Genomic DNA, 21,982 nt, shown 5'->3' with positions numbered 1-21,982 from the left:
TCATTGGTGAGTCACAATGATTAACGTGAGGGATCTTGTTCACCTGGTGAAGTTCCGTTTGCTAGAAGTAAACTGATCGTTGAACAAGAAAAGGATCCGCAGATCTCATCACTATTTAAATATGGACTCCCAAAAGATGAACAGGAAAAAAGTTCTAAATGGTTAATTTATCAAAAATGATGTGCTCATGAGAAAATAGAGACCAGGAAAATGTACTACTTCAAAGAAATGGGCTGTAGTTTATCAAATTGTTGTTCCAAAAGCATATTCGTTGTGATTCATTGAAAGTGGCCCATGAACTCTCCATAGGAGGTCATTTAGGAGTCAATAAGATATGTAACAAAATTACGAAACATTTGTTTTTACCAAAAATTAGGTAAGACTTGTCACACAACTCCTTTAAAACCTATCTCAGCTTTCGAAGAACACCTAAGTGATGTGATTATTGATTGTGTTAAGCCAAAAAATAACATTTGTTTTTAAGACACCTTCACATGCTGTGTAATTTTATCATCATAAGGTTATTTGCATTGATTGTGTTGAATACAGTCGTGATTACTGAAGTTGTATAATATTGTTCCCAATGTATATGTATATAAATAATATCGTAGTTAAAAATTGGTGTTATACATGCCTCCATCACATGCGAAGGCAACCAAATCCAAAGGCCAACCACCCTGTTAAAAAAATAAAACTGTCTTAGCTGAAGATGATTCCTACCTTACCAAACTTTATACTTGAGTCCAATTGTTCTCACTGTTAAGTATGAAAAAATATGATATATCATCACTATCAATTCCCTTTACAATCTTAACCACTTCAATCAGATCATTCCTAACTCTTCTTTTTTCAAGAGAAAACAATGTGAGAGAGTTCAGCTTCTCCTCGTATGACAACCACTCCATCCCAGGAACTATTCTAGTAACCCTTCTCTGAAACCTTCTCCAACAATTCGATGTCTTTCCTAAGGTAAAGAACTCAAAACTGAACACAATATATTTTAAATGTGGCCTAGCCAGTGATCTCTACGAGGACATTATAACCTCTATAGGGATGTATTCAGTATTTCCGTAGATCAAACATAAAATCCTATTTGCCGTACTACTAGCAACATTACATTACTTGGATGGCTTTAGAGACTGATCGACTATTATACGAAAGTCCCTTTCTTTCATGACACTGTTAAGGTTATTCCCATCCAAATTATGCATATAATTCAAATGATGATAACAAACTTGCATTATTTTACACTTACTATAATTAAAACACATCTACCATTTACTTACCCAACTTACTAAATTATCTAAATCCTTTTGTAAAGCAATAGCTTCCTCTTCACAGCCAGCAACATCCAAGACCTTGATGTCATCCGCAAATTTATATAACGTATTGACTATTTCTTCATCTATGTTACTGATGTAAATAAAAAAGAGCAAAGGTCCTAAGAATGAGCCCTGAAGTACCTCTTGTGACATTAATTCCAGATGATTGAATTCTATTTGCAACAAACCTCTGCTTTCTTCTATTCTGTTTGCTAAATTATCCTCCACACCAATAAAGAAAATGTTTTAGAAGCTTTTTATGCGGTATCTTGTCAAATGCTTTCTGAACTTACAGACACACCAAATCTACACCTTTACTCTCACCTACATAAGCAGTAACGTTTCCAAAGAATGCCAAAACATTTGTAAGGCAAGATGTTTCATTAGTTTTCTATGTTCACTATCCAATAAAATTATAAACTTTGTTAACTGACTATGCATGGCATTTTTATCAGATTTTCTAAATTTTTCTCACAAATGACGTAAAATTAATGGGTCTGTAACTAGTGGGGCAATTTTCATCCTCTACTTTGAAAAGAGGAGTTACACTAGATAACTTCCAATCCTCTGGTCACTATTCAAGGACTAACAAAAACAGTTGTAACTGGCTGACAGATCCCATTTGTCACGTCTTTCAAAACCCCCTGGAGAAATATTATCTGACCGAGAAGACTTATCATTTTTTGAATTTTTCAATTTTGTCTTCACAACATCAGAATTACTGAAATAAGTTTTTTAAAATCTTGTTTCCATTTGCCCACAATGTGGAATACTGATTAAATCGTTGTTTGTAAAAAAACGAAAAAGCAAAATCTCATAACCAAGCCATCTCATAACCAACAGATACTAATTTTCCTTTATAATACCTCAAGAGTCCTAACCCCATTTTAACATTTTGTTTACCTTTAATGCCTGTAACGAAATCCTTACTACTAACTTTTTACATAGCCAGTACTTTGTGCAATAATTCACACTGAAAGAAAAGTAGAGCAACAGAGGAAACTGACTAAGAGATGAAACGTTTTTTTTTATCTAAGAATAAACAATTTTAAATAAAAAAAGGCTTAACAAGTTTAATTAACATGGAATAATGTATGTTTCGATATAATATAATTATATTCAGTTCTAGTAACAGATTATAACAACCATTCGATAGGGTTGAAAGTTGAAGGTAATTTGTGAGCTTGAAGTCATTATATAAAACAAAAGGATTAATTCAGCCTAACTTTAATTTCAGTTTTATGCAAAGTTTATCACGATTTTACTGAATACAAAGTACGAACTTATAGAAAATAAGATGGTTATGAGACATTTAGTGATCAGTTTTTATTCGAAAAAATTCGATTACATATGATTTACTTTCATTAAAATACTAATATTTTATCTTTTGGTTTAACAAAATAAATAAGCAAACATTATCTGTGCAAGTATAACTAATACACAATTAATTAGATATCGTCTGACACACCCTTCTCGAAAGACAAAATATAGGAAGTTTTCTTGGAACAATAGACAGTGCCAATTTTTACAATTAATATGGAAATAGATTACCAGCCATTCTGAATCACACAAACAAATTTATTGTTTGCTCAAATGTATGGAGTTTATTTGCAACAATAATTATTACTAGTCTTTTCAAATCACATGGAATTAAATCTAACATTTTCCAAAGTATAGAGGGATTGCCATTCTAAATTAGACGAAATAAATTAAGATGTTTTAATCTTCGGCTTAAAATTTGAACGAAAGTTTAGAGAACATCTAACTATAGAAAACGCTACGGTGAACAAACAGACGTTAATTTAAGAGAACATCTAATTATATAAAACGCCACAGTGAACAAACAGACGTTAACATTAATATATGCAAATGAACAAATGCACCAAGTTTAAAACCAAACATGAAAGGACCAGCTTATTCATGTTTCTCAGTCATTGGTTGTCTACCACAACGTGTGTTGGCATTGCATTATCTAATTACCACAGTGTAGTTTTACATATTAAGTTCTGACCCAAATTTCAAACTTTTTTTTTATAAAAATTGATTTGCAGGATACCATTACAAACACCCTGTTTTCATGCACTTTCCACGTAAAACTACAAATATATTTCTCAGAAAAAACAAGTTCTTCAAATATTTTTGTTTGCTTTTCATTAAGCAAAAAGTTACAAATTGGAAAGTCTGTTGTCTGCCCACTGGGGGTATTGAAACTCAAAATGTAGTATTTCAAGCTCTCACACTTACAGCTGAACCACGGGGGCGAAGTGAAATAGAAGAGAATTTAAACATCGAGATCACATCGAGAAAAGAGGATTATCATAAAACTTCTACGTAATTAATTTATGTGTGTATTCTTGAGCCTTATGACGACATACGTAATTTCCGGAGTGATTCACGCATTCTAAAGATTAACCGCGCCCTCTCTTTCAGTTTATTTAATTAAACATAAACGTAGCAGGTACACATACAGTCACGTGAGACAATAGAAGCAAACACACAAATAACACAAATCTGCACGTACATTTCTTATAAAGAAACTTCTTACGTCAATATCAAACTCTGAAGGAAAGATAACTCGATACTATCTCACGGCACATTTTTCTATTTTTCAATTACTACTACTATTCTAATTCGAGACAACACTGTGAAAAATCTATGTACTACAAGATAATTAAACATTATTAACTTGAAAAGGGAAACAGGGATTTATAAAAAAAGTACAGAAACAAGATGAATCCATGTTTGCATTACTCATTAATTTTCATGGTGTGAAAACAGGGATTTGTAGCTTGAGAAAGTAAGGTATTTCTAGTCTAGTCTGTTTATGTTTTAGATGCCCTAGTTTTAGGCTTGAAAATATGATATTCACACTTTGATTTAACTTGTTTTTGTACTTTTTGACGAGTTCTATTCACCCATTTGAATTCAACAACTTTTAATTATTTTGATTATTAAGTTTTGTATCCATTTATAAAGAACAAATTTTAAGCTACATACATGTATATGCATTCGATTGAATGTTATGTTTCACAGTAGTTTACGTGGGCTTACAAAGCTACAAACTGGGTTTCGGTACCTGTGGTGGGCAGAATACAGATAACGCATTGTGTAGTTTTGTGCTAAACATCAAACAAACAACAGTTTACTGCTACACTAAGAGGCCCGGCATGGCCAAGCGTGTTAAGAGGTTCGACTCGTAATTCGAGAGTCGCGGGTGCGCATCCCCGTCGCGCCAAACGTGCTCGCCCTTTCAGCCGCGGGGGCGTTATAAAAGTGACGGTCAATCCCACTATTCGTTGGTAAATGAGTAGCCCAAGAGTTGGCGGTGGGTGGTGATGACTAGCTGCCTTCCCTCTCGTCTTAACCTGCTAAATTATGGACGGCTAGCACAGATAGTCTTAGAGTAGCTTTGTGCGAAATTCGAAAACGAACAAACAAGCTACACTAGGTTATTCTTCCATCTAACCATTATTTATTGAACAATGGTAGTATAATTAGCGAAGTACAAATATTAGTAAAATAAATCACCACTCAAATGAGTAAAGAAAACTGCTATGGAAATCGTATGCTGTTATAAATCTCACTGACACAGACGCATGAAACCACGTAGAGATAATGAAGTACAGAAAACTTGATGAATCATCAAGTTATCAGTTTCCAGTTAATGCTCTATAAGTTGGACAATTTATTTTCTAATTACTGCGTATTTGTAAAACACTGATTATTTTTCAGTGGGAGAATGTGAAACACTTAAAGAAATTATTCAGGGCGAAGACGCTCGAGTTACGTTTAAAAGTATTCTATGGCGTACTCAATACTGCATTCATTACTATTATCTGGGTTTCAGTAATATTCATAGCTAATTTTTTCTGTATCGTCTTTCAAAACTATAATCGATAATGATAAAACAAAGCTCTCTGACTAGTATAAAATGGAGCAATTTGTGATTCGATGCTTGAATAGCTTCGAAGAGATTATGTTGGTAGCGAAAAAAAATTGGAAAATTTTAGAGGGTGGAAATCTGGACTTTCAAGAATCAACTTAAAATAGCCCTACAACCTGCGTAGGTATTTATTTAGTAGCTGTGCATCGATTTTGGCGCAGTATACTTAGCAGCTTTTGCTGTAGGCTTCGATGCTCGAATGTCTTCAAAGAGAAACGTGGAAAGTAACGATAAAAAGTAATAAAATCTCTCCTTCGTTTTGAAGAATCAACATCATGATTGTCCTACGACTCGAACAGGAACTTTTAGCAGGTTTGTCCAGGTTGAAATAAGATGTTTATAGTAATTTATATTGCAGACTTGTGAAACAACAACAGTATGAAGAAGAAATAGATGCTTTTTGAACTTTGACTAACATTTGGAAAATTAAATTTTTGCTTTTGTTAATATTGCAGTAGGCTTAACCATTGAAAAAAGAAGGTCTTAAGTGTTATTGAAAGAACAGCCGAATTTTAAAGATGATTTTTGCTCGTATGTTCAATTAGAATGTTTGAATTTCCTGCGTAACACGTTATGAACGAATATCGTGATTTATGACAATGAATGAAAGCACAGCTATTTGTGTTGTGTCCACCACAGGTTTCGAAACCTAGTTTTTAGTTGTGGGAGTCAGCAGACATCCTGCTCTGCCAATGGGAGCTTATGATAATAGGCACCCAAACAGCAACATTTATAAATTATCGTTTCCTTACTTATTATTACGAGTTTGCTTGTATTTAAAACGTTTGCATTGTATACTGCTGCATTTTTGTTTCATTTACGTGTATTGTGGTGTACGCCAATTTATTCAACAATATACAAGGTATAAAATAAGTAAAATATTTCATTTTCTTTCAATAATCAACATAGAAACTGTAAAGCGACCTGCGCATGAGCCTTAGAGTAGGTTCCAAGTTAGAATAAAATATTCATAAACATTTTTTTCTGTAGTGTTGTAAAACAATAATAATATAACGAATAATCGGATGAATTTTGAACTTCATTTCTAACAAACGGAAAAATCAACTGTTTTGTTATTATCAATATTTTAACAGCCTTAGCCTACGAGATAGGTCTTAAATGTTGTTTCAAGAATAAGTCTGCCTTTTTAAAGATGAATTTTGCCCTTATATCTTATTAGAATTTTACTGACATTTCTAGACGATACTTTTCATAGTTTATGATAACTGGTAGGTAAACAACAATATTTATAAATTGTTAATTGCCTATTTAATACTATGAGTTTGTTTGTATTTGTAACTTTTCTTTTGTATAATGGTTATTTTTGTTTTGCTTAGTTATGAGTGGTGTAAGAGTTTTAAAGCGATAAAAGTTTCACCAATTTCTTCCTCAATATGAAAAATACAAAACATTGGAAAAGCCTCTCAAGAATCGACATAAAAATAGTCCTATGACCTACGATAACACTATGTAACAAAACTTTTACTTTTGTTCCTGAATAGGAAGTGTTATTTCTCAATTGCTTATGCCTAAAGTAAATGGAAAAGACCTATTTTTCTCTTCAAACTTTGCTTTTGTGACTTGGGAGCATATAACGAAAACATGATGGGAGACTATATTTGGGGGCTGATACACGAAAGTGATTTACATTGCAGTCGCAAATATTGAAAAACTACTCACTTCTAAACATTTTTGTTCATTTTTGTGTAACTTCAGTATAAATGCATGCAAATCTTGACTCATATGTTGTTTTATTCAGATCTAATGTAAATGAAAATGTACAAATTTGCCCGTTTTTACATAAAAAATATGTTAATTTATAAATTTCATTATCCAGGTTACGAAAGCAAAGTTTGAAGGGAATAATGTCCACTTTCTGTACTGTTACAACAAAAACATTTAAGAAGTAACACATTCTATCCAGGAACAAAATTTGTGTCATAAAGTGTAATTTCTGTGAAATTCCTAGGCCAACCCTGTAATGAACCAACATCGTGGTTCATGATGAAAGTTTAACTGAAGTGTGCCAAAAGTCCCACTTCTGATTTTACTGTTAAGCATAAAACTACACAATACACTGCCTGTACTCTGGTCACCCCACATAGGAAAATCCAATTGTTAGCGTTGTACGAGTGTAATCTTTTTAAGTTGGGCTGTTCTTGTCAGACCGTGTATAGGGGTTTGATATTATTATTATATATATTTAAACACACACATATTTATTCTATGAAAATAACAGAATTAGTATATATAATATACAACTAGGATATGCATTAAAGCTCGAAAGAGAAAACGACATATGTAATTAAATATTTTCTCTTACAACCTATTATTTTTTACACCAGTATTGTAAAACGACATATGTAATTAAATATTTTCTGTCACAACTTGTTATTTTTTACACCAGTATTGTAAAACGACATATGTAATTAAATATTTTCTGTCACAACTTGTTATTTTTTACACCAGTATTGTAAAACGACATATGTAATTAAATATTTTCTGTCACAACTTGTTATTTTTACACCAGTATTGTAAAACGACATATGTAATTAAATATTTTCTGTCACAACTTGTTATTTTTTTACACCAGTATTGTAAAACGACATATGTAATTAAATATTTTCTGTCACAACTTGTTATTTTTTACACCAGTATTGTAAAACGACATATGTAATTAAATATTTTCTGTCACAACTTGTTATGTTTTACACCAGTATTGTAAAACGACATATGTAATTAAATATTTTCTGTCACAACTTGTTATTTTTTACACCAGTATTGTAAAACGACGTATGTAATTAAATATTTTCTGTCACAACTTGTTATTTTTTACACCAGTATTGTAAAACGACATATGTAATTAAATATTTTCTGTCACAACTTGTTATTTTTTACACCAGTATTGTAAAACGACATAATTAAATATTTTCTCTTACAACCTATTATTTTTTACACCAGTATTGTAAAACGACGTATGTAATTAAATATTTTCTGTCACAACTTGTTATTTTTTACACCAGTATTGTAAAACGACATATGTAATTAAATATTTTCTGTCACAACTTGTTATTTTTTACACCAGTATTGTAACCTGTGAGGAATGATAAGTACAAACCTGATGTGTTTCTTAACAGAAGCAAAGTTCGTGCTCCCTCTCCACAGATAGTGTTGTATACCGACTGAGGTGGAAACCTTGGTAAACAGGTGTTGTACAGTGCTACCACAGCGTGAAGAAGGTCTGTCGGGGAAACCACCTAACGGGGGAATAAAACTCTTCGGCTTACGTGCTGTTTAATAAATACTACTCGAAACAGAAAAAAAAATTATAATAAAAAATAAAAACCACAATTTGACAATTATCTTGTTGTACAATCAGTAAGTTAGTAATGCAAATATTTTTTAACAATTTAAGATACAATTTTCAAGTATTTTCTAAACATGTATTAATTAACATCAAACAAGTAAACATATGACTAGCTACAGAAATATTTTCCTAATGTATATCCTTACGAAAATGTATATTTTACGCTATTTTATGGAATATTTCAAGGCAAAATCAATGGCTTTAAGATCTGAAAATCCTGTACATAATGGTTATTTTCTTCTTACTTCATGTATTTCAAAAGGCAAAAAAAAACCCAACATATTTTGTTTTAAATGGGTTTTTTTGCGACATTTCCTGTAAATGCTTGTAATATAAAAACACACAGAATTTACGACAAAATCTAAGCGGAAGTGAGATAAATGATACCATTGAATTTATATTTAAAGTTACCTTCAAAATATGTCTCACAAATAGATGTGCAAACATATGAGTAATTGTAAACAAACAAATAGACTGAAAAGAAAAGAGATTTTTAGTGTCCAACGCTTCCTGGTGACAAACTCTTATCTTAAATGCTCATTGATATTTAGACTATAAGAAGTAACTATATTGAACTTAAAAGGATGAAGTAACACTGCAATGACTTAATATATTCTTAGAATAGAATGTTTTCGTAAAATTTGGTGTATCGCCATGGCTGTTTTAAATGCTGGTGTTCCTATATTCTTATATTCGTATCTCCGATTAGATCTTAAGGGTTTACACCACATTCAAAATCAGCTTTATATCTGTTTCAGATTAACAGAAATAAACAGTTAAAATCGGTAAAATTATTGTTGTTTTTGGCCCCTTGTTGAAGAAAAATTGAAGAACTTGCACACAACGAAAATTCACTGGCAAAGATTAATATGATTTTGGCTTAACAGATGTGACACACACACAAACATATATGGTCTGACATGGCCAGGTGGTTAAGGCACTCGATTCGTAATCTGAGGTCGCAGATTCGCATCCCCGTCACACCAAACATGTTCTCCCTTTCAGCCGTGGGGGCGTTATAATTCAATGGCCAATCCCACTATTCGTTAATAATAGTGTAGCCCAATAGTTGGCTGTGGGTGGTGATGACTAACTGCCTTCTCTTTAGTCTTACACTGCTGAATTAGAGATGGCTAGCGCAGATAATTCTCGAGTAGCTTTGCGCGAAATTCAAAACAAATCAAACCACACCACGCATACATATTTTTGGTAATTTTAGTTGTAATTAAAAATGGTGTCTCTGAGGTCTACGAACATGTGTTAAATCTGAAAAGAGAGAGTGGTATAGTTAGTAGTCTAGCACGATGTACCTGTGTTGATTGGTTGGTGGGCGCGAACGCTTCGGGGAATTTTAGTTTTTATTAATTTTAAAATAATAATAATCAAAACAAAACAAAAGTAACATTATCTGATCAAACTATTTTACAAGTACAAAAATATCCATGCTAGAATAAAAGTGGTTATCCGTACAAAATTTTAATTTAATGACTCAAATTATATAATAGGAAAAGTCCAATAAAAACGTAATACAAAAAAAAAAGGTAAGTTAAGCGTGGAAGAATTAGAGAAACTTCGCTTCTTTGTATAACTATGTTGCTGCTTATTCCAGCTAAAATAGAAAATAAAGTGAAGAGCTAATTCCTCCATAATAATTTATTTTGTATAGCTTACTTACTTTTATTAGGTTGTCCAGAAATAAATGTCGTTTTGAACTGCGAAGTTTGGAAAAGTATAAACCAATGTTGTAAAACATGCTTTAATCAAAGTACGCATCGTTTACTTAAACACACTTTCGCCAACGTGTAACGGTGCTGTTTATGCCCCTGCTGTAGAAATCAGAGTTTCTATAGTTAATGAACTACCTGAACGTTTTTTTTGCAGCTTCCTGGTGTTGAAAGCGTTTATTGTTCAAAAGGTGATCAAAATACTTGAAAAAATGAAAATCTCTAGGACAAAGGTCTGGCGAATAAGGTGGATGAGGCAGAACCTCGATTCCTAATTCGTTTACGTTTTGGAGCATCATCCTTGACAGGTCCCATAACGCCAATTTTGTTGATCTTCAGTCAGCTTATGACTTATTCAACTTTTTCGTCTTTTCAATCGCATTCAAGTGGTTGGCAATGCTTGATTTGCTTGTGCCTAACTTTCTGCAAGTCCACGTACTGTTGTGCGAGGGTTTGTCTCAACTGCTTTCCTTAATGTCTTTTCCTCAAAGGTTGGCTTCCTTGAATGATCTTCATGGTCTTCAAGACTTTCATCTCCACATCCAAACCTTTGGAACCAACGCTAAACTGTAGTTCAGTAACGGATCCATAGCCGAATGCCTGATTGATGTTCCGTGTAGTTTTGGTAGCTTTTTGTCCGAGTTTGAAGTCGTAGATGAAAATCAGACGAAAATACTTCTTGTTCATGCTGCCTTGGGGGTTGCGAAGCTTACTCTGAGTAGGGTTGAAACAGAAGACAATTAAGATGTCTTGTAAGCGACAAACGTTGAATTAAACCAACCAACTAACCAATATTCATTTTCTAAATGTCATCGTGAGAATTCCGAAATTTATTTCTGGACAACCTAATACATTATACCTTTATAAGTTTTACCAATCTACTTAAGTTTTCCCATTTGTATGACTAACCCCTTTACTCTAACATGTCTATTTTTGCGCTAGACACTGTATAGTCTTGTGAACCTTCGATGAATTGTTTATTCTGGTAATTGCGATTTCTCAAGAAAATCAGTAAAATAGGGAGAATCTGAGGAGGGACTTGAAGTATTGGATTACCATCCTCAACTCATATAATCTCAACTTCTAAATAAATAAAAATAACTTTACAAAGAAAACTGAATTTATACATTAGTAGTGTCTCTTTTCTTGTGCAAAGATGCCATTTGGTGAAGGCAGCAGAAACTTGAAACGAGATTGGACGATGTATTACTGTCTTTACAAACTAAAACTATCGATTGTTCCATACTTCTAATAGTGCCTAGATTATGTTGACCGAAAACTAAATAGAATATTGTAATCCAGACATACTTCAGAGATATTTCTTATTTTTGAGTCAGATTGAAATAGTTTTTTAGGTCTACGCGCTGCCATCACAAGCTGATTAGCGCGCCCCTCGATGCCACAACGTTAAGTGTTAAGACTTATAAAATTAAAAACTGGGTTTCTAAATCCTTGGTGGATATCGCACAGATAGCCCATCGAGTAAGTTTGGGCTTAAACTAATGAACACAAATATTCTATGATACTTACATGTTGTTATTCCTGAATGTGAGCTATAATTAATCTGTTGTAATATGCTGTTATCATTACATATAGAATAAACATTTTGCCCCACTGAGCATTATACAGGGCGTTCGGAAAGTCACTGTGCAGTTTCGTAATCATATTTTATTCAGTCTATTTCAAGCCAGCAACTGATAGCGATGTTTAGAAACAAAATAAGAAGGATCCAAGCCTGTATTGATGCCAACGTGGGTCACTTTCAACATTGTTTATAATTGCCATTCATATTTACCTCCTGTATTCTATATTGAAACATATCTGTTAATAAATATATAAGTGCACAGTGATTTTCCGAACACCCTGTATTAGACATACTCAAGATTATATTAAGGAACTTTTGTATACAGATTTATATGATCGATCAATCTGCTGTGCTATAAAGAACATGAACCGCCACATACGAAGAAGTCATCGGGTTCATAAGTGAGTTGACAAATCTTTAACCGAAATAAAGATTTTTTTTCAAAACTCTATTGTAAAATCCGTGTAAATGGAACGTCTTTAACATCACAGTTCGACTCCACGTGTCTCAAGATTCAAACTGATAAAGAAACAAAATTATTTAATAGCTATTTATCACAACAGTAATGGTGATAATTTAACCTGAAGATGCTGTTACTTCAACTAGGTAGCAAATTAATATTCCGACAAATTAACCTGCAGAACTTCCCGTCTATAATTTCTTTGTTATTGCTTTTCGTGCTGGGCTACTTACAAACTTGTGACCATTGAAGCTTGCTAGTTAGTTTCTCTAATTAACTAAATGTATTATGACGTAGTTCCGCCGTGAGTTGCGGGTTTTATCTGTTATACGCGCAAAGTTTCTAAGTTGGTCGATAACGAAACTTAGTTGTCTTGTAGTAAGTGCTTTGGTGAAAATTACTTGACATTTTATTGAATTATACGATCAGCTATTGTCCCAAATGAATTTAGGTGAACTGTCAAGGACTGTCGTTAGGAAGTATGTAATTAAACATTGATATGTAATCACCAATCTTATTGACTGAAAAGTTCTTTTGACACTCAAAACCAACTGTAAAAAAAAAAAAAAACAGTTCTGGCATCGAAATAAGTTGATGGTTCTACAGTTCAATTTTAAGGAACGAACAAGGAAAGCTGTGGCATGGTTCTATGTGTACAGTACCACTGTTAGGAACAAGAAAGGAAAATTCTGTCATGGCTAGAAGTTCAAGACTCTATGTCTGTGACACAACTTTTTCAGAAACTTCATAACTAGATATAATCGTTAAATTTTTGTATACAAGTCCCATTAATGGCCAACCAGTGACTTTGCGTTTAATATTTTCTTTTCTATTATCTATTTAGGAATAAATGTTATTATCCAATACTGATAATTTGCAGAAGGAATAAAAAATAAAACAATAAGAACAATACAAAATAAAACAATAAGAACAATACAAAATAACACTGCAAAATGGGTGTTGATAAAACTGTTCATATTTTTGCCATGTTTATTTAAATATTATATAATTATAGAAGTGGTGAGGCAAAACATTTCGTACTGTCTAAGAAACAATGTACCAAAAATTAATATTGAATAACACGTCTCCAACGTTAAACCAAAGCTATCTCAATACATTCTATAGAATATGCACGTGGAAATGAAACCCCACCTGGTCATATTAGCTCTACATTCCATCCAGTCGACTTATGTACACAGACTTTACATATATTACTACAATGAATTACAAATGCATTTCATATTTGTATTTATGTAACCCTAACATCATGTAATTCTGAAAGTAGGTTTTCTATGCTGAGGCTTAGATACTCCAGTCTTCGGAAATTTTACTTTTGAACGTTACCTTTGTAATTAGAAGCACAATAGCTTGCTGGATGTGTGAAGGTGAAATATTTTTATCTCGCACGTCACATTTAGCAGCTTCTAAGTAAGTGAAAATATGTAAGTTAAACTAAACGGAAGGAGAGAAATGTAATCCAGGCTAAAGAAATAGATATTACAATTCCTAAGACAATTTTCAGTGTATGTCTATATTTATTAACAATACCCAGTGCTCACGTCAATATATATCTGAGTAGGGAAATTTAAAACTAACTAAATACTCACGCACATGTTTATAGAACTATATGTTACTGGTATCAACACGTGTATCCTGATATACATGTTTAACACTGATTACATATAACCACCAGCATATGTCTTCCTATAACAATTTAACAATTCCTAATGCTACCAATAGTGTATATCTTGAAACACAAATTTAACGATACCAAATACTGCTACTAGTACAAATAATGAAACTAAGGTCTAATAAATCTTAACAATAGCATGTATATGTTCACCCACATGTTATAAAAGTTAGCATTAGTATATGTATCCTCACATACAGCTTTAAAATTCGTTCATACAAAATGTTTTGTTACAAGAAGATACTATGAAGCTCAGAATGTTTCTGATTTAATTTTTATTTTATTTTATTTTAGCGTGATAAAATGTTCTAGAGATTTTTTAATAAGATATAACAATAAACGATATTCGGTACTATTTTTCTTTTAATAAACATCCTCTGAATAAAGAGCAGTTATTCTGATTAGAATGCAAAAATTACTCAATGCTTAGTGTTAACAAAAAAATACTTAACGTACTATTAACAGAACAGGATGAGAAAATTACTGTTTTTCAATTTTAATTATAAAGTAATTATAGTGAGAAAATCAGCCGATTGTTTAAATAAAAAAAGTTATCCTAATCCGAGTGAGAAAATGACTTGGCTTTTAGTTTGAACAAAGAAACAATTATAATAATCAGAGTAAGAAAACCACTTGGCTCCTAGTTTGAATAAAGAAACAATTATAATAATCAGAGTAATAAAACCACTTGGCTTTTAGTTTGAACAAAGAAACAATTATAATAATCAGAGTAAGAAAACCACTTGGCTCCTAGTTTGAATAAAGAAACAATTATAATAATCAGAGTAAGAAAACCACTTGGCTTCTAGTTTGAACAAAGAAACAATTATAATAATCAGAGGAAGAAAACCACTTGGCTCCTAGTTTGAATAAAGAAACAATTATAATAATAAGAGTAAGAAAACCACTTGGCTTCTGGTTTGAATAAAGAAACAATTATAATAATCAGAGTAAGAAAACCACTTGGCTTCTTGTTTGAATAAAGAAACAATTATAATAATCAGAGTAAGAAAACCACTTGGCTCCTAGTTTGAATAAAGAAACAATTATAATAATCAGAGGAAGAAAACCACTTGACTCCTAGTTTGAATAAAGAAACAATTATAATAATCAGAGTAAGAAAACCACTTGGCTTCTAGTTTGAATAAAGAAACAACTATAATAATCAGAGTAAGAAAACCACTTGGCTCCTAATTTGAGCAAAGAAACCGTTATCATAATCAGAGTGAGAAAAGTACTTGGCTCCTAGTCTAAATAAAGAAACAGTTATCATGATCAGAGTGACAAAATTCACATAGTTCTCAGTTTGAAAAAGAAAGTATTATCTAAACTAGACTGAAAAATTATTTACCGTTTAGTTTAAACAAATAATAAGTTAATGTAATCAAAGTGATAAAAACACCCAGTTGTTAGCCTAAATCAAAGCACAGTGAACTAATTTGGACAAGGAAATCATTGGGGTGTTAATTTGAATCATTAAACAACTATTTTAAAGAGAGTGAAAGATAAGAAAATCATAATGTTATCAGGTTTCGCTTGAAAAAAAGAGCTGTAGATGAAAATGAATAAAAAGTAATAAAACATGTTACTTTTGATTGTTTACAAATTTTGTTAACGTTTGTTGGTTTCTTTACGGGTTGAAAATATCAGAAACAGATCCCAGAGAGGAAGTGTAGTTCTTGAATTAAAAACTTTGATAAGAAAGAGAGAAAATGTATTTTTCATTTAAATTAAATATATGTTATATTGGAACATATAAGTTAGTTGTTCTGCTCTTATTTATATTTTAATACAAAACAGTGACAAAGTAAAGCCTGTGGAAACAGCACGTCTTCCTCGATTCTATTAGGATTGTTTACAATACCCATATTGGTTGGTCTCAGACTTCGATTAAAAACTCTTCAATTATTTGTTCTTCCTACTTGTCTGTTTGTTTTGGTTGGTTTTTTACGTTGATGTTGAATTTCTCACAGAGTTACTCGGGGGATGTCTGTGATAGTTGTCCCTATTTTAGAAGTGACAGATTAGACAAGAGACAGCTAGTTAATGCCACCTACCGCCAAGTTTCGATTGTTTGTGATTTTTTTTGGGGCGGATTTCGCGCAAAGCTACATGAGGGCTATCTGTGCTAATACCTAATTTAGCAGTGCAAGACTAGAGGGAAAGCACCTAGTCATCACCACCCACCGCCAACTCTTGGGCTATTCTTTTACCAACGAATAGTGGGATTGACCTTCACATGTAACGCCCCCATGGCTGAAAGGGCCAGCTTGTTTGGTGTAATGGGGATTCGAACCCGCGACCCTCATATTACGAGTGGAGTGCCTTAACCACCTGGTCATGCCAGACCGTTTGTGATTTGAGCATGCAAAAATTTACTAAGACCGAAATTACACGTTACTTCGACGTTTGTGCATTTTTTCGAATGCAAAATATAAAATCCAAACAGGGAAAGAAGAAAACAGAAAACAAGAGCGAGCTGCTTCAGTATTTGTGTAAAGCGATATGTAAAATTCTGAATTGTGCTTCAACACCTAGTGCAGAGTTTGCCGTAAATAGCAATTAATTCCCGGTGGTTTCAGAGTGGAGGCGCCCCGCGAAACATGTTCAGAACTCATGGAAAAGATAAACAATTCTGATACCTTTATATCAACACAGATTGAGAAGTAGCGTGGCAAGTGTTTTCATTATGAAAATGCATTTGCTATATAACCAGATGAGGACATTACAAATATCACTTTCAACGTACTTTGGTGAAGTTTACTGTTTGAGGTTCTTCTAACCAGCTCACCACGAGCCATTTTTAAATGAGAGCGTGTTCTTAATGGTTTAATACATAAATGATAAACACACAAATAAATAATAAATTAAGTGTATATTATTTTAAACTACGTATATTTATGCTCTTTCAGTAAAAGATACAAAACTGTTTTTGAAATTCTAGATGATGAGAAACCCACTTGAAATAAAAATATATCTGAGAATGACTGGTATGGGCAATAACACTTTTATTGATAAGTTTTCTTATAAGTCATCTTCAGGTTAAGATGACCTAGGAAAGTCGAAACGTTGTTCTCTCCTTATCAATAAAAGTGTTAATACCCATATCAGCCGTTCTGAGATATATTTTTGAATTTCTGTATTTCACGCGGTGTATATTAAATCATATTTGCAGACTAAACAACATTTTCAAGTTATGCTCAGAGAGTGCAGTAATACCGAGAACAATGTATTTAAATATTTTTACACCGAAACCGAAGTTTTGCCTAAGTGGTGCCTATCCCCCCCCCCCCCATCAGTGGCTCAGCGGTAAGTACGAAGGCTTATAATGCTAAAAAAACGGGTTTCGATATCCGTAGTGGCTCTATCACAGATAATCCACTGTGTGGCGTTTAGCTTAATAACGTCAAACAAATCTTGTATACTTCATATTTTAAGGCGCTCAACTCATAACCTAAGGTTGATAGGTTCGAATCCGTGTCACACCAACGATGACTACCCTTTGAGCCGTGGAGTCATTCCTACTATTTGTTGGTAAAAGAGTAGCCCCACGGTTGGCGGAGGGTGATGATGACTAGCTACTTCACACTGCTAAGTTAGAGACGACTATCAAAGATAGCCCTCGTGAAGCTTTGCGCGAAATTGAAAACAAACAGCCCAGTCATATTTTATGTTCCGCCGTTTGAGCCAAAAAATGTGCACAAATTTTGAAACGATACTTCATTTCGTCCTATAATCATTTTGACTCAAATCGCGAATGGTATTTCTTCGCAAGTGACCGAGTCAAGAGCTTTAGAGTAACACGTCTATTTTTAAATATCCAGAATATGTTTGGCGATACAGAATAACGAAGCTCAGGACACGAGCCCTTGCAGCTTCACTTACACTTCTGAATAACCTAATGATCACTTTTTCCTCACGACTGTAACTTCTTACTTGCTTAATTTTTCAATTCAATAATGAGGAGTCAGTTCACGTAGAAAACTTGTGACAGTCACTACTCAGTTATGTGAAACTCACTTGGTCAATATTATGACCTAAAGATCAGCACTCACTTAAGGTAGTAACGTTGTGACAGTCACTATTTACTTGCTTAATTTAACTTATTAATGGTGAACCAGTTCACGTAGTAACCCTGTAACTATCACTACTCATTTGTTTAAGTTACTTCAATAACGAGAGCCAATGCACTTAGGCCCGGCATGGCCAAGCGTGTTAAGGCGTGCGAGTCGTAATCTGAGGGTCGCGGGTTCGCATCCCTATCGCGCCAAACATGCTCGCTCTTTCAGCCGTGGTGGCGTTACAATGTGACGGTCAATCCCACTATTCGTTGGTAAAAGAGTAGCCCAAGAGTTGGCGGTGGGTGGTGATGACTAGCTGCCTTCCCTCTAGTCTTACACTGCTAAATTAGGGACGGCTAGCGCAGATAGCCCTCGAGTAGCTTTGTGCGAAATTCCAAAACAAACAAACAAACAAAAGCCAATGCACTTAAAAACCTTGAGACACCTGCTTCTTAGCTGCGTAAAATTCATTTAAATGGCATTGCCCTAGAGGGAGACACACATAGTAGTGACACAGTTAGTTTGTTAACTCAGTCATCAGAAATCACGTTTCGTTTCGAATCCTGATCATCAGAACTTGCTTCATTCAGAAATTTTAGTTAATTGGTAACAATATTCTTTTATTGACGATAAACATAAAATTAGTGTCATCACAACACCGTACCCCGTATGCTAATTACTTGTTCGTTTTATCTGCTCAAAATTCACTACTCTTCTTGGGTAGTTTTTGTAGGTCTTAGGTTACCTTTAAGTTGTATTTTATGATATTAAAATTCTTTCTTTCTTTAGACTATTTGCCGAGTCTACCGCGGTAATTGAACCCTGGACTTTTATGTTGTAAGACCGCAAATGTACTGCTGACCTACCGGAAAACAAGAATAAAACAAATGCGAGAAACACTTCTTTGGGAATATTTCCTTTTCAATTATCATGAAGGGTTAATAATTTGGTTATTCATAACGAAATGACCGAGCGTACGGCTATAGGACTTAAGTAGGGTTTATAGAAAACCCTTTTAGAATGATTCTTTACTAAAGAAAAATATAAACAAGCTATATCCGCGATAAAACAAATTATGGCAAACTTCGTATATGAGTTATATCATGCAAAGTAATTTCCATTGCAAGAGGATTTATTCAAAGAGTGTCATGTCTAAAGCACTCAACTCTTCACTGTAGCCCTTTCATAACCAAAATTTAACATACTCATACGACAATACACCAGCAACCGTTTCAAAAGCGCGATCGCATAGAAACCAATAACTGGCATTTATTTGTATGGAAAATCACAGATAATTATTACATTCTTGTGTTGCTTAAGGTATGAAAGGGATAAACGGATTTACATCGTGGACACAACTTGTGTACATGTGATTGTGCCGCTTTTACAGCCAGAGATCCTACTCGATTATGTTGCGTAGCGTTATCTGGAGCGTGTAGACGGCTTTTGCCACTAATCTTTGTGTTCATGGACTTCTATACCGATTTATAAAACACTGCACTTTGATTAGAGAAATTCGAGTAAGACTTGTTGCAGGTCTCTTTCTAGATGGTTTGGCGTCTCAAGCTGATACACCTTCATTTGTTTTCCAATTTTCTAAGTATAAGGCCCGTCATGGCCAGGTAGTTAAGGTAATCGAGTCGTAATCTGAAAGTCACAGGTTCGAATCCACGTCAAACCAAACAGGTTCGCCCTTTCAGCCGTGGGGGCGTTATAAAGTGACAGTCAATCCCGTTATTCGTTGGTAAAAGAGGAGCCCAAGAACAAATTCAGAACAAATCAAACCAAACAAACCCTAAGTAAAAGGGATATTCATTCATGGAAATTCTAAAACCCCAATCTGAATATCTCTTTGGTGTCTGAGTATACGAATATTTTGCGCATGGAAGAGCACTGACACACACTTTCCAAAAGCGAACGGTTTTCGTTGACGTCATATGAATCTACAAAAATTTAAGAACGTAGTTCTAATAAATTCCGTGCAACCGGAACTTTATATGGTCTTTGGATGTCACGTAATGTGAGCACTTACGTAGTCAACCCTCTATATTATCGCTGTTTGTACTGTAACACAACTTCCTTGTTTTCCACGAGGTGAGCCCCCGCTAGTACAGCGGTATGTCTCCGGTATTACAACGCTAAAATCAGGGGTTCGATTCCCCTCGGTGGGCTGAGCAGATAGCCTTTGTGGCTTTGCTAAAAGAAAACACACACTCCACGAGGTGAAGTTAATATATATATAAGATTATTATGAACATAAAGCAGATGAATTTATTTATCAATAACTTTTATGTTTTCCTAACATATTTTCCAAATGTCTGGGTTTAAATAAGCAGGAATTCTACGAAACTTCTAGTGCAAAGTAGTCATTGATAATTATATGAAGTGTTAAACATTTAACGGTTCAGTCATAAAATATTCCCAAACTGCATCTCATAAAACATTGGTAACTGACGCAAGTTTAAAATAATTACCTGTACATTCATAAAGTGGAATTAATCTACCCACATGTGTTTCCGCACGCTGTTCAGACAGCTGTATAACTTTGTTACACGAATTATTTTTATGGCTTACTTTGTCAGTAAGTTGACTTGCACATACAGGATAAGCCAGTTATTTGATAAATTTGGCCATTACGGATGTTGCTAAGCCTATTCTGATCGTCATTTATGATATTCCAAAGCACGATCAATAAGATCGGAAAGATAGCACTAGAAAAGAAACAGAATTACCCTTTTCAGAAAATGGAGTTTCCTTCGTTTCGCCATTTATCCATGGGTGTATTTTAAACGAAACGCTAATGCATTAGAGACGGTATGACTAGATATATATATACGAACTTTCGCCTTTGATGTGAGACGTTCGTTCAAAACACGAGTGACGTCTGGTCAAATAAAAGTAGAACACGAATTGACGGTGGGTGCTGTTGGCTAGGCCACGAACCTTCAAGTCTGTCAGTTCAATATTATGGATGTAAGTAGCTTTTGCTCCATCTCTTAAACTCTAAAACAAACAAATCTTGAACATGAACATGATACATTTAACATAAGTGGATAAACCAAAGTAATCGCTGTACAGGCTTACATTATTGCTTTCTCAGTCAGCGCACTATTTGTTTAGTGCTTTGTGCCCCCGTCTTCTCTGAGAATACAATTTAAACCCGCTCTATAATAAAGAGAGACATAAACAACCGCAAACAATTAAGATATTTAGACGTTAAATCTGATGGTAATGTCACAATGTTTTATAGATTTAGCCAGTGTACGATCACTGGAAATTGTCTTTTGTCATAATCAGCAATTTTCTGGGATTTTGTCTTTGAAAGTAAAGGCATATTAGCATAATTAGCTTCATGTTAGTTGGAGTTTAATTTCAAGAGTGTAGCGTGATATTTAAAGCGTAAGGGCAGAACTGTTGATGTAATCTCAATGGACACGTCCCTGGTTATAATGCTTTTATGGATTGGAACAATAAGAGATTGGTGAAGATTTCTCAAGACGTATATATTTAATGGATTTGGATAGCAAATAATTGGTGATTATTTCATCACATCATAAAGTTTTTATAGAACTCGCTAAGCATAACAACCAGATTCCTATCAACTCTTTAGTGAGTACGAAACTGGTAGGTAAAATTAATGTTAGCCAGTTTCCAAATAACCATATTAACAAAGGTTACTTTTAAATAACACAAGATTTACTGTGCTGGCCTTGTTTATCGGTTTTCACTTGTCAGGTTTACTGATGAGGAGCAGAATTTCTCTAAATTGGTTTAATTCAATGGAACGTGGTGAATCTATGAACGAAATAGATATAACTTCTTTTCTCGTC

At 33.7% G+C, this 21,982-nt stretch overlaps 1 protein-coding gene across 3 annotated transcripts in view; it reads right to left on the bottom strand.

The window, feature by feature from the left end:
- Nucleotides 1-21,982, bottom strand: part of LOC143245092 (uncharacterized) — a 91,153-nt gene that overhangs the window by 54,410 nt on the left and 14,761 nt on the right. For all 3 annotated transcript variants that reach the window (XM_076490964.1, XM_076490965.1, XM_076490966.1), the window contains exon 2: nucleotides 8,384-8,522. In XM_076490964.1, the coding sequence (XP_076347079.1) occupies nucleotides 8,384-8,522 (139 nt within the window). The remainder of the gene's footprint in view (nucleotides 1-8,383; nucleotides 8,523-21,982) is intronic.

The sequence above is a fragment of the Tachypleus tridentatus genome, chromosome 2 (genome assembly GCF_004210375.1).
Source record: "Tachypleus tridentatus isolate NWPU-2018 chromosome 2, ASM421037v1, whole genome shotgun sequence".
NCBI lineage: Eukaryota > Metazoa > Arthropoda > Merostomata > Xiphosura > Limulidae > Tachypleus > Tachypleus tridentatus.
This window is presented reverse-complemented; position numbering and strand designations above follow the sequence as displayed.